Raw genomic sequence first — 14,073 nt, 5'->3', positions numbered from 1 at the left:
TGCCTGTTGAGAGTCTGGATCCTAATCTTCCCATTGGTTCTCCTAGACCCATCAGCATTTTGCAGAACAGGGAATTCATAAATGAGTTTCTCCAAAACTCAGAAATGCCTGACTTGTTCCATAGCCTCACTTCTGAGCCTGTTAGAATTAGAAAGAGACTCCTTCATGTTGGAAAAGAGCTGTGAGATCATCACAAAATGGCTTTGCTGATCAAAAAGCAGTAGGGATTTGGATGCTCTGTTTCCCTTGCCCAGTGCCTAGGAATGCTTGGATTCTTTTCAGCTCCTTCTTCCAGCAATTTTCCCTTGATTTGGCTCTTTACTTCTTCAGCATTCTCTGGCTCCCTCTTTTCTGGCTTGCCTCAGTGTGTTGTGCATGTTGTGGGGTCTGTGTCCTCACTTCCTTTACCAGATTCATGTCACAGCTGGACAGATGGCCTTGCTGTATAAATATTTTCAGATTTACCTATTCATCTGGAGAGCAAGAGGAAGCACTGCATTAAAAGTCAAGAGCCAAATTTGAAATCCAGGTCCTACATAGCTAATTTAGGATTCAGGCAAATTAAACTTCCCTATTTTCCCCTTTGTAAATTTCCTGTAGTTTCTTTCATTTCGTTGACATCAAGAGAAAATCTGCTGGAAGTAGGAGCAGGTAACTTCCTTGCCTCTAGTCTTGCTCTTCAAAATAAGAATGACATTTTCTTCTTCAAGTAGGAATATGGTAGTGTGCAACACACCTTGCCATGGAATATGGGCCAGAGTGGCAAAAACCCCAAAGCTGCCCATTTTCCTGTAGCTCCAGAAATGTTGGGTTCAGGTCTCCTTCAGCAGCAGCAAGCATTTTTCCTGTAGTTAACCCATTCCAGTCCTTCAAAAGTAGCTTCTGTTCATTTTAACACAAGAAAGAAGAAATCCATCTGTCAGCTGATGAAATTCCTGGTCTGCAGCGTTTGCAGAGGTGGAATATTTTAAAGAAAGAAACAGAAGGAGACTTGTTATGCTTAGAGTGCCTTGACTTGACTCATTTTTTTAAATTTCTGAGGACTGTAACCCTAATAATAAACTGTAAAATTATTTTGAGAATGAGGAATTTGTTTTAATGCTTACACTTTAATGATATTTCACAGAACTCTGGGGACCCTCAAGCAATATAAGCTTTTTGTTGACTGCTGCATTTTTAATTATTGTTCCAATGAAAGAGCCCTTAGATTTTTTTCATTCCAAGGTATTTATATTTAAAGCCTTGACAGCTTTTCAGAAGTATTGCTTTAAATTCATTCCTTTCAGTTCAGAGACTTCAAGAACTGAGTAAATATTTATATATTAAATTGGCATCAGTAGGGAGAAGAGGTCTTTTAGGGATTAATGCCTGAAAGGTGTGGCAGCTGAGGAAGAGAGGCTCTATAGCAGCCACAGTGAAGCTCCAGCTTTGTTTGTTATTAGTTTTAAAGGGCAAGAAAAAAGCCAAGTGACTCCATTTGGGGTTATGTGAGAGTGTTCTCAGGGGTCCCAGGATGAGGGAAGAGAAGAGAATCTTGACTCCATGTTCAGAAGGCTGATTTATTATTTTATGATATATAATATATTAAAACTATACTAAAAGAATAGAAGAAAGGATTTCATCAGAAGGCTGGCTAAGAATAGAAAAGGAATGAATAACAAAGGTTTGTGTCTGACTGAGACAGTCTGGACAGCTGGGCTGGGATTGGCCATTAATGAGAAACAACCAGATGAGACCAATCCCAGACCCACCTGGTGCATCCCACAGCAGCAGAGAATCATTGTTTGCAGTTTGTTCCTGAGGCCTCTCAGCTTCTCAGGAGGGAAAAATCCTAAGGAAAGGATTTTTTATAAAACGTGTCGGTGACAGGGTTATACAATATTTCCAACTACTTCACCATGAGCACATTCCTTGCCAGCATTACCTGCTGGGGCCAGAGCAGTGATCTCAAGCTTGGAGCTGTGATGTTGTTGACTCATGTGCATTTAATTCTATCAGTTTTTCTTGAAATGCTCTGATAATATATATTTTTTTTAATTGAGCATAAACTCTGTAAGGTGATAAAAAGGCATATTTGGAATCTTGGTTCCCCAAGCTGTGCAGGAACATTGTCAGTCAGACTTTGCTGGGTAGCCCCAAAGAGTATTTATTGGAGACATGCTGTTAGCAGTGGGCCCTTTTAGCTCTGTTTCATCAGAGTGAATTACTGAGGTCTGCTCTCCTGAGGCAAGACTTGGAATATTAACTACAAGGCTGTTGTTTGTTATGCTGTTGATATTGTGAGGGATGATGCAGTTTCTATTAAGAGTCCCAGAGACTATGAATAAATTGTTCTGGGGCCCTTTCTAGTTCTGTTGATTGTGAAACCCTCACAGCATCCAGCACATTCTACCCAATCTAATCCTCTGACTGTCTGCACAAATGCCAGGGGAGCTGCCAGGCAGACAGGAGTTGGCATTGCAGTGGGGGCAACCACTCAGAGCTGGGTTTATCTGGACATTAACTGGTCCATACTGGGTGTTAACTTGGATATCCAGCAGGCAGTCTGGAGTTTCAAGTTAAACCTGACCTTTTGGCTGTTCAGTACAATTCCATTAATTCATGCAGAGCATAATTTAAAATTATTCTTTTCATTATGCTGATAAAGAGGTTTCTCATGTTTCAGAAAGGTAGAATGCATCTTTAGGTTGCAATTCATAAACCTTGATTTAAATGAAAGGTAGAATTTGAGTTTTCACATTTTATCTAGTACCTCGTGTAAAGACAAAGTGGACTAGACCCACCTAATACACACACTGCCACAATCTGATCACCTGTCTCTAATCTCTGAACTCAGCTCCATCTAACCAGTGTTTGTGCTGTCTGCAGTGCCCAGACTCAGCCTGCAAGCAGGACCTGCTGGCCTACCTGCAGCGCATTGCCCTGTACTGCCACCAGCTCAATATCTGCAGCAAAGTGAAGGCAGAAGTTCAGAACCTGGGAGGAGAGCTCATTGTATCAGGGGTAAGCTGGGATCTGTGTTTAGCCATTTGTTTCCCATGTAGCACTTGAAAGGGGGAGTTTTTGATTGCAATAATGTACAAAACAAAAATCCACTGAATCATAAGCAAGTTTGTTTTTTTTTTTTGTTTTTTTTTAAATTCTATCACCATTATTCCAGGCCTTACAATAACTTGTGTAGAGCAATTTGATTTTCCAATTACCCTTTGTTTATACTAACCTTGTAGAATCTTCATTCTTCCAAAAGAAAAGTTATTTCATAGCCTAGAAAGTCACTGCCAAGGGTGAATATTATAATTATTTGGAGCTTTTGTATATTTGCTCATTATAAATCTTCTTTCTTTTGTTAGTACTGGTAATTTCCTTCCTCTGTGCAGAAGCCAGCTCTCTATGAAGTGCATATTGTTAAGATGGTGATGACTAATGGGATTCATTCACTCAGGTTCCAATGCACACTAGGTTTAGTAAAGGACTCTGGAAGGCCAGCAAAATACTTTAAATTTTGATGCATATGCTGTTTTCAAGTACTATTGCAAGCACAGTGATCATGCACTCTTAAGACCACCCAGTTATTTCATTTATTTTCAATGAACACTACAAACTTCTTACATACAACCTTTTGCAGAAATAAAGACAGGCAGCAGTAATATTGTAAGCAATGAGTTTTTTACATTTTTAAAATATTATTTTTCCTTCTCCTGCGTTGGCCTTTGAGCCTCTGGGAGTATGCTAGAACCACAAAGAAGCAATGACTGCTCTTTGTGATTTTTTTTATTTTTTCTTTGACTCTAGTTTAGCCCCATGACACTTTTGTTATCCTCTAACTCAAGTACCAACCAAACGTATGTAAATTTGTAACATATTCCACTCTCCTGAGTGGTTTCAAAACAGCAGTGATTTGTGAGACCCACGATGCTGAAAACAAATTGTTTCCAATTATGGTTTTGAAAAAAGCACCCTTTCATTGTTTAAGCCCAATCAAGTACGAAGATTATTAGAACAAACTTGTGCCCTTCATTCCATCCATGAGATTCCCCAGTGGCATCACTGGCCTTCCTCAAACACATCAGAAGTCACAGAAAGTGTTCTCAGTCACATAACATTTTAATTATTTTTATTTTTTGCAAAGCACTATAGAAGGTCTTAAACATTTGCCAGGCTTTCTTGGATCAGGCATTCTGAAGTCACATACGCAATCCTAAAAGGAGCTGCTTAAAGGTTCCTGTATCTGTCCTGCAATTGGTCTTCACTTCTTGACGTATGTACGTATGTAATTTTAATACCTTGATCTTCCCACAGCAATGAAAAGATCCTCTTCCATTTTCCAGACACCAGCGGCGTGGTCTGTCCTTGTATCACTGACAGCTGTGCTGCATTGTAACTGCCATGATCTTTTCTTACCTCCTGCCATCTGGGTCCAGCCTTTCATACCCATCGAGTTGTCATGTTCATCTCTCTGAAACAGCTCCCCGAATCAGTGCTTCTCCTGGCTTGGCTTTTGTGGTTGTGTGTGTTTCTTTTTTGGAGTCTCTTTATTCAGTGTTTGTGGATGCTGAATAAGCCATTGTGAGCCTTGCATCTCCTCGTTCCTGGAACATCCCCATCCGTTGTGGAATTATAAGTGGCCAAACTGCTTGAGTTCATCATTCCAGTCTGGCATTGTTGGCACTCGCTGCTTCCCAGGCTCCATCACCATTGTGTTTCTGTTTGGTGGGGTTTTCACAGTCAGTCTCTAAGGCAAAATGAGCTTCAGCCACGGGAATTATTTGGATCTGTTCCAAAGACTCGGTAAAACCGACCTACAGAAAATTTGAAGGTTGCCCAGCTTGCTTCTTCTGCTGGTGCTCTGAGCAGGAGGAGGAATAGTGAGTTGAGCTCCTGTGCATCCCTTTGTGAGAGCATTGTCTTGTGATCTGACATGCCCCAGTCAATGCAGAGCTTTCCTGACAGTGTTTTCTGGGCCAGTGATCTTCAGGGTGCTGGGTACTGTATGCTCCTTTGCTATCCAGAGGTCTGGTATCCAAGTGCACATCCACATCTGCTTGTCTACTTGCTGCTTCTGCTTCCATCTTCTTCTTCATTCTCTCTTGGATAGCCAATTACAAATAAACAGTATTTTATTTGTACCAAAATGAAATACCATTATTTGGCAACTTGCATACAGTACAATGTTAGAAGTACTTTAGAAATGCAGAACTCAAGCTTCCCAACCTATGAGTACTGAAGTAAGTTTCTGTGATTGTGCTGTATTGAAGTGTTTTGGTGTAAATATCAAGCACCATGACAATTATTACAATATTGTGATTTACTGCTGTGTTTACAAAGAACCACGAGACAATTCAGAGCCATCCAAAAGATGACTTGCAATTCAGAACTATTATGGGGAGTAGGATCTCTGCTTGATTTTTTTCATTATTAAGAATATTAATCAATATTTATAAATGAAATGAATGTATGCATATGTATGTTTGAATCTTTGTGTGGGTGTATGCATAGTTATAAATAAGGGAAAGAGACATAAAACCAATTAAAAGCTAAAAGACAGATGAAAGCCACCCCACGGTTCTTACAGTTTTGTTAAGGGAAAATATGTTGCAACAAATTCAAAAATGCTGTGTACATAACATTTAATGAGCCGTATGTCTTTTGATGAAACTTCTGTTTCCTTTTTTCCCCCAAGATTCAGCAGTTCAGTATGGTTTACCTCTGAAACATAAAGCTGATCTTGTTTGCTTTTTTCCTCTATAGATTGGTATGATTCTAGCATAGCATATGAAGGGTCCTTTTTGGCATCAGTGACTTTGCTGCAAATAGGAAAACAGATCAAAAAGTAAGAAAATGTCACAGTCCTGAATTGTAAATTATTTCAGTAAAGAACCCACTGTTGTTTTCCCTTTTCTTCTTCCCATTCCTTTTCCCCTCTGCTCTTTTTATCCTTTGATCTTTCCCACCAGACTCCCTCCATGCAGATAGCAGGTTTATTTTTACAGTTAAGTAAGACCTGGCAATTGGGAGTTAGCACACATCAGCCAATCCCACATTAATATTAAGGGTGCAAGGACAATTTAGACCATCTGTTGACTCGGCCCTTTGTGTTCCAAAGTGAGACTCTTAATTCCTGATTCCAATGGACTTCTGAAAAGTAAAATAAGGAAAAACCCTGATACCAGTTCTTCAGTGAGGAGCCCTGGAAACCCAAAAAAAAAAGATTGTAGGGAAGAAAATAGGCAAAAGTGGTGAGGAAGATGTTAGATGAAAGCAAAAAGAAATTAATATCAAAAATTGCAAAATATTTTAAAAATATTTCTAACTGTGTAGATGATAGCCTTGTTCCTAATAGAACTCTCTTTGACCTTGGTCCATAAACAGATTTACAGTTCTGTAATTTTAGATTTCAATATTCCATTTCTAGTTCCCCTCTGAGAATAAACAACCTCCTTTAATGAAGTTACAGAGTAAAAGCACTTCAAAATAATTTGCTTTGTCTCTTGCTTTGGTTTATTTAAGGTAATGCATATTTGCTTCATAATCACTTGCAGTATTGTATTGGAATGATTCCTCTGAGGTGCTGAGAGTACACTGCTCTCAGTGAAGTAAATCCCATTTACATATACTTAACTCTTGCTGATGGCCTTGCCTTTTTGTGGGAGCTGCTTTTGTTCAGTTGCTTTTAATGATGTTTCTCATTTAGATAAAAAAATTAGACTTCTAACTTTAGGGCTGCTTTATTTTTCTAGCATTCCTGTCTGCCTCTTGTTAGCAAGAGAATGACAATAAAACAAATCTATGTATTCATTTCCTATTCTAGAGTAAATATCCACTTGTTCTGTTTACTTCTGCTCAGAAGCTGATCAGCTCATTTCCCTACTATCCATTTAGGCTGTGAGCTTGCATTTTTTAAAGTTCTTGTTTGTGTTAGCAGATTTGCCACAGTTTTTCCTGTAGTATTAGACTGAGCAGAATTTAAGAAAATCACTTATCCAAGGCAGCTCCTTATCATGTTCAGGTTTGATTTAGAGCCCTACAGATAAAATCAGCTGTATTATCAGAAAATTTGCCAGAGTCCTAAACTTCTGAACCAGACAGATCTGCATTGTCATCCAGAGTAGCAGCCACGTGCCTTTGAACACTGTCCAAAAGGATGGAATCAATAGCTAAAGCACACTCCAAACATCCACTCTAGCTGGATCCAGTTCCCAGTTATTTTCCAGGTCCTATTTATCTTAACATAATAGGCTCCACTGTGATACCCAGAGAAGAATTCCTATGTTCTGGTGGAGATACAAGGCAGTGTAGGTAAGATTGTGAGTTTATCAAGGAGTTCTTGCTTTGGTGAATTGAAATGAGGAATTTAGCAGGAGCAGGAAGGTGAAAGGGCTGGAGCCATCCCATCAGTTTTGGGTGGGACATGATGAAAACTGACAAAACACAAGGACTGGGAGGGTGGGTACATAAAAGGATGAACAAACACAGATATACTGCAAAATAATTACATGTTTATTTGTGATCAGTGATAGAGTAAGGTAACCAGAAAGAGCCAGTTCTCATCAAATATGAATGAGCTTCATTATTTTTCAGAGAATAACAGTGAGCATCCAGTGATGCCTGTGGATCTTACATCTAATAAAAATGGCTTAAATTTCCTACTTTTCTTTAATTAAGGCTGAACCACTCTAAACTACCTCATACTGTAAAAGCAAGTAGGTATTGTGTGGGCAGTCAAGTATCAAGTTACTCCATATTAATTCTATGGACTCAAAGAAAAATCAAGTAGTTTGAAGTTCACATGTTATTAAAAATGAGCAAGGCCGTCTTTTGTTGAATTTAGATAAAGATCACTTGCTTAAGAGCCACTGATGGGGTGTTTCATTTCCCTGAAACAGAAAGCCTTTCTGGGGTGTTTTCCTTTGTTTTAAATTTGGTAATCAGAGAGAACTTTTGCATTGAAAATGCTTAAGAGAATAGGAAAAGTGTTGATTAGGAGTTTGGTAAATGGACCAATTTCATACTCCTGAACCAGGAAGGAATTGAGGATTCTGTGAAAGAAAGGTTCCTGAAGGGAGAGTTTAGAAATTGACAAAACTGCTGGGTTCCTTCTTGTCAAGATTCTCAGGAGTGCAAAAAGGTTACTCAGCTAGTGACAAAATGAGTTTTGCTATAAATTTATCATAGAAATGGAACAACTGGCTCACATATCCTTGTCTCTATTCTGTGGAGCAGAGGATGAGGAGCTGGCTGACTGGTCACACTCAAAGAGTTGCAGTGAAGGGCTCACTGTCCCAGTGGGCACCAGGGATGAGTGTGTTCCTCAGGGGTGGGACTGGCCCTGTTTAACATCTTTGTCACTGACATGGACTGTGGGATGAAGAGCACCCTCAGCACTTGTTTTGTGACAACACTGAGCTGTGTGGTGCCACTCCAGGGAGGGATGTCATCCAGAGGACAGGCTGGAGAGGTGGGTCTGTGAGGACCTCATGAAGTTCAGCAAGGCCAAATGCAGGGTCCTGCAGCTGGGTCAGGGCAATCCCTGACACAAACACAGGCTGGGAGGAGAATGGACTGAGAGCAGACTTGAGAAGAAGAAGAAGAAGGAGAGCTTGGGGGGGTTGGTTGATGAAAAGCTCCACATGACCCAGCAGTGTGCCCTGGCAGCCCAGAAACCACACATTCCCTGAGCTGCATCCAAAGCACCGTGGGCAGCAGGGGAGGGAGGGGATCTCCCCAGCTCCCAGGCAACCAGCCACAGTATAAGAGGACACAGCCTTAAACTGTGCCAGAGGAGGTTCAGGTTGGACATTAGGAGGGATATCTTCATAGAAAAGGTGATTAGACATTGGGATGGGCTGCCCAGGGAGGTGGTGGAGTCACAGTCCCTGGAGGTGTTTAAGGAAAGACTGGACAAGGCACTCAGTGCCATGATGGTGCTGGGTCATGGGATGGACTCAATGAGCTCAGAAGTCTTTTCCAACCTAGTTGATTTTGTGGAAGCTGAGGGTAAAGAACAGCACTTAGGAAATAATAAGGAATTAAGCCAAAGAAATAGGAGATATTCTTCCCAGGAAATGTTCAGGGGAAGAAAGCCAAACCAATAGCAAGATAAGAGTATGAAATCAAAGAATTGCAGTGTTGGGCAAGGACTGAGATAAAGTCAGGACCATAAAGTTGGTTACATCCACAATAATCTCTACTTGCCCAATAGAAAAAGCAAGTAGAGAAAATAAAAAAAACTCGGTGTCTTTATGTTGGCATTGTGAAAAGACAGCTTCCAGGACAGGAAGGCTGGGGCTGTGAAAGTAGACCTTGATCTACACAGTTTATTCAAGTAGCTCATGGCATCTGCTTTGGGAGACATAACAGACATGAAAAATACAGAAAGATGTTTTAGCTGGACAGTTTGGGTTGGAGATATGTTTAAGTAACCTCTGCAGAAGTGTTTGAATGTATGCAGAATGACTGATATGTGTGAGGGTGAAATGCAGCCATAGCAAGTGCACTCAGTTCCAAAATATATGGCTATGTGAAGCATATATACTTATACAGGTTTGGGTAAACCTTTATCTGGAAGAAAATTGTTTGAACTGACTAATTTAGGAGTCTCCCACTCCTGCTGGCACAGCATGTCCCTCAGTACACTGTCCATGAAGGGACTACCTGATGATGTGGTAAAATAAAAAACTTTTCATCCTGACACTGAGTCAATTTACTGCTCCTGAAGGACAAAGGCACCAGTGAGTTATGCAGGTTAATCAAAATGAGTGCTGATAAAATCCCTCATGGTCATAGATTCATTATATATGATGTATTTTAGGGAAGCTCTGTCTTAGGGCTTTCTCAAAGATAAAACGGTGAAGAATTCCTAATTATCCTATGAAACATCTCAAAGATGAATTAAAAAAAAAATAAAAGAGGCAAAGAGATGTATCTGTAGTGACTTTACAGCCACGTGCAATACCTCTCCCAAATATTTGACAATAATAGGAATTTAGTTCATCATATGTAGCTTACCTGTTGCATCCCAGTAAAGGGAGCATGGACCAGGAGCTCAGAGAGTTTGTGCAGCTGGCTTCCTTGGAGGGATGCAAGCCTGGAGCAGACAGTGGAGCAGCTGAGAAGATCTAATGTTGGGCATCAGCTCCAGAGTCCTCCAGAGATCTCTTTTAAGTGGTGATTTTACAGTTTTGATTCAGCCAAGTGAAAGATCCTGCAGGATCTTGTTCCTGTGTCCGGGAGTTCACAGGGTTTGGCCTTTGTCAGAGGTGCTGGATTGGATGATAGGGCACAGCCTGAGCTTTGGGCATCAGGGGGATCATAACTGTGAGCCACAGAAAAAGCTGTGCAGAAGCCTCTGGAAAGGTTAATCTCTTTTTCTTAGAGTATGACTGTTCCTTCAAAGAAGGTGGATGGTGGCAGACAGAGTTTGTGCAAGGAAAAGCAGATGAACAAAGCTCAAGACACAACTGAAAAATCCAACAAGAAAATATTTTTTGTGCAATAATCTCAGTTCTTTTGAAGCTCCAATTTTTATATATAAGGCCATGTTTAGGGCTATGAAAATACCTCAATTTATATGAATGTAAGTATAAACACACATAAATATGAAACAATATATCCTGCATAAATGGAAAGATGTTTTCTGGAATTTAATTTGCAAAGCAAAATTACACTGCACTTGTCTTCATTATAATATATTCATGGAGACAAGAAGCACACACACCATCTATATGTCTGCATTCAGTAGGTTTAAATTTAGACAGGTCAGACTTTTATCCTTATTGAGAAGCATTTTGGCTCTGGGGAACATGCTCTTGTGCTTGATCAAGGGACTAATAGTCATGCATTTGTGAAGATTAAATTTATTGAAATTTCTCATTAGAACAATTTTCTGCAAAGAAAAGCATTTCTGACACCAAGCAATATGAAGCCATTTAATTCCTTGAAAACAATGTACAATGTTACAGATTCAAGACTGAGGCTTGAACCAAATATGACCACAGAAAAAGGTTAGAGAATTGAAGGGAATGCTATTGTATGTGCTCCATTACATACTGCATTTATTTTAAAAGTAGTTGCCACTCAAAAATTCAAGGCTCACCTGCTACAGTGGTTCCAGCTTCACTTCAGCCTGTTTTCCTATTCCAGGCCATGCTGAATGAGCTGGGAAGAAAATGGGAATTTAATGGCTTTGTGATACACAAATTACAGCAGCCCTACAATAATTAGCAGGGCTCAAAGACCATTCTAACACACCCTAAGATATGGTCCCTAAGGACTGTTCCTGTAAGAATTACTATCAGGAAAGAGAGGACTTTGCTGCTATTTTATGTTCACTTGTTTTCCCATATTATTGCCTTTAACAGAGATGGTTTGGGAGCAAGCATCAACATTTTGTAAATAAGAATTCCTTTCCCCTGGGGCATTCTCAGTTCCTAATGCAGAGCACAGATTTGCTAATAGGTTCATCCCAAAGCCATAAATGAAAACCAGGTTTGTTTCTTGTACATGGAATTACAGGGGACTGAATTTCCATAATGACAGATTTAACCCACAACAGGAGATTCTGGGTTGTGTTTCTTATACAGAAGTACATCTTGTAGCTCTTGCAATTACTTAACTCCTTGAGCTGGAAAGTGGTGACACTAAATTCCACTTAGGAAAGTACCATCAGATGGTGCTTTTGCAGATATTGAAAGAACAGCAAAGTTCAGACTCATCACTGGCTTTGACTGTAATTGTGTTTCTTGACAACCAGAGTTGCAGACAAGTTACACACACACAGAACTGTTCACAGACAAGAACGTGTGCACTCAGGGGAAAACATCAGCAGGTTTTTCCAACCTGAGCAAATCAACTGCAAATACTGAACAGAACAGCTAACAACGATGTTTTTCATAAAATCCTCAAAAGGGGATGTCTTCCCATTAAATGAGGGAGGTCATAATGGTCTTTAGGAAGAGAGCTAACTCAGTGAGGAAAGTTAAAAGTAGCCTTCTGTCTTTAACCTCTGAAATATTTTCTTCCACACTTGGGAGATATTATTATTACAATTATTATTTATGTACCTCATAGAAGCAAAGGAAGAATAGTTTTGTTATCACATCTAATCTTACATGACTGATGAGCAGCTGCTTCAACAAAAAGGGTTTGTTTTGTATAATGTAATTAAGACATTGATATGAAGTCAAAGCAAAAAACCATCCAGTATCAGAAAAATCAATCCTAACCTCTTACTGTTAGATATTCTCAAAAGCTTTCTTTTAACATCAGTTCTTTCTGATTCTGACTAATACCTCATCAAAACCTTGTGAACTGGGTGACCAGGTAGGTAATAGTATGTCCTTGAAACTGAGATGAAATATACAAGTAATGTGTGCTAAATCTCATCAAAAACCAAATTAGAATTCTGTAAAACTGGATTAGAGCATCAATATCTGAGCCAAAAGACTGCAGAAACATTTTCATCCCCTTTTTATACCTGCAGCTGGGTTCAACATCTGCATTGTCAAAAGTCAGAGAAGTTACAGCTTTACTCAGTGTCAGGTAGGATGTTCCATATTTCATCATTCCTTAACTCTGACAGATAATGTACAAAAAGGATTTCCGCACTTATCCATCATGCTGATGCCCTAGAGCAGCTGGCCCTCTTTGGCTCAGAGGTGTGTCTGTGTAGAGCTCTCAGACTTCTTGATATGTGTCACTTTGGCATTTTCACATGGCCTTTTCCAGCTCTCGTTTCACTTCCTTACAATCCATCCTTTTTAAATTCTGTGTCTGTACCAGTCTGGGTGATGCTTCTGCAGGGTTGGTTCTCTGTGCTCAAACTCCCCAGGCAGCACCCAGAGGGACCTGTGTGGTGCCTGCCTTTCCCACCTAGTGTTCATCCTTTTGAGCAAGAAAAAAAGCACATTGGGATTTTTTTTCCATCAGATCTTTGAGGTCAGACTAAACTTGGACTCCTACTTTAAGTTGATTTCTGGTGCTGGGTGCAAGTGATTAAATCAATTACTTGACCAGCATTTACATAGTTTTCTTATGCTGTTAGGCTTAACTTACATCCCTTAAGAAAATATTTGATATTAAAGTCTTCATTTACTGTCTCTCTGCATTTCCATGCATTCATTGAATTAATCTTAATTGTGTTCCTTGAAACATTTGGAAGATTTATGCACTTTCTTGAATGTACATACATTTAAAAATCATTTCATGAGGTGTATTCTTTTTCTGCTTTTATTCAGTAACGTGTTTAGGTCTATGTGCACAGCTCTTCACTTTGCTCTTCACTTTATATTCTCTTTATCAACTACAGATATACTTGGTAGGTGAAAACAAGATTTCAGATTTAGGTAGTACTAGCCCCAAAATACCATCTGGGGTATAATCTGCCACCCAGTCTATTGAACTGTTTTTCTCACATTACCATGGGGGAATTTTCCATATTTCTCCATTTCTTCTCTTTTTACTGGAGAATGTCCTTGGCCATACTCAGTCTTCCAGGATTTAATTCTGCATTTTCCATATGTTTCATCCCAAGAAAAGAAAATTTGACTCTTTATCTTTTAAACTCTCTCTTTACAAGATCTTGGAACTGCTGTTACATGTGTAATTTTGCTGATATTTAAGGTTATATCCTCTGAACATCCTTCTCTTTATCAGAAGGAGCAACCTCCCATGGACTCCATCAGGACTGGTGTTCACAGGAGTTTGAAATATGTTCCTACTTTATTTGGCAAAAACAACTGTGGTGCAGTAGTCAAGCCATAGGTTGCCTAAGTTGTGAATTCACTGAATACTACTTGGTACTTTTTACTATAAAAGCCTTTAAAAATTGGATTTTTCTTTTTCTTTAGGCCATTAGACATAAATATTAATAAGGAGTCGATGCAATACAAGGGACCAGAGGAGGTTTTCCTCCTGTCTGTTTTCAAGCATGCAGATAGTTTGTAATCAAGAGGTGATGTACAGAGAAAACAGTTAAATTATGAACAGCACTGTCATCACTCAGCATTCCTCAGCTGCAGCCTAGTTTTGCATTGTGTTCCTGCAGGTACATCTCATCTCTAACAGCCACAATAACTC

The 14,073-nt window shown here is 39.6% G+C and overlaps 1 protein-coding gene across 2 annotated transcripts in view; it reads left to right on the top strand.

The window, feature by feature from the left end:
* The window catches only part of CTNNA2 (catenin alpha 2), a 468,362-nt gene that overhangs the window by 436,177 nt on the left and 18,112 nt on the right, over window positions 1–14,073 (top strand). For both annotated transcript variants that reach the window (XM_050974177.1, XM_050974178.1), the window contains exon 17: window positions 2,869–3,003. In XM_050974177.1, the coding sequence (XP_050830134.1) occupies window positions 2,869–3,003 (135 nt within the window). The remainder of the gene's footprint in view (window positions 1–2,868; window positions 3,004–14,073) is intronic.

Source organism: Serinus canaria, chromosome 4, assembly GCF_022539315.1.
Source record: "Serinus canaria isolate serCan28SL12 chromosome 4, serCan2020, whole genome shotgun sequence".
Taxonomy (NCBI): domain Eukaryota; kingdom Metazoa; phylum Chordata; class Aves; order Passeriformes; family Fringillidae; genus Serinus; species Serinus canaria.
Note: the sequence above shows the minus strand (reverse complement) of the source record. Positions and strands in the feature narration are given on the sequence as shown.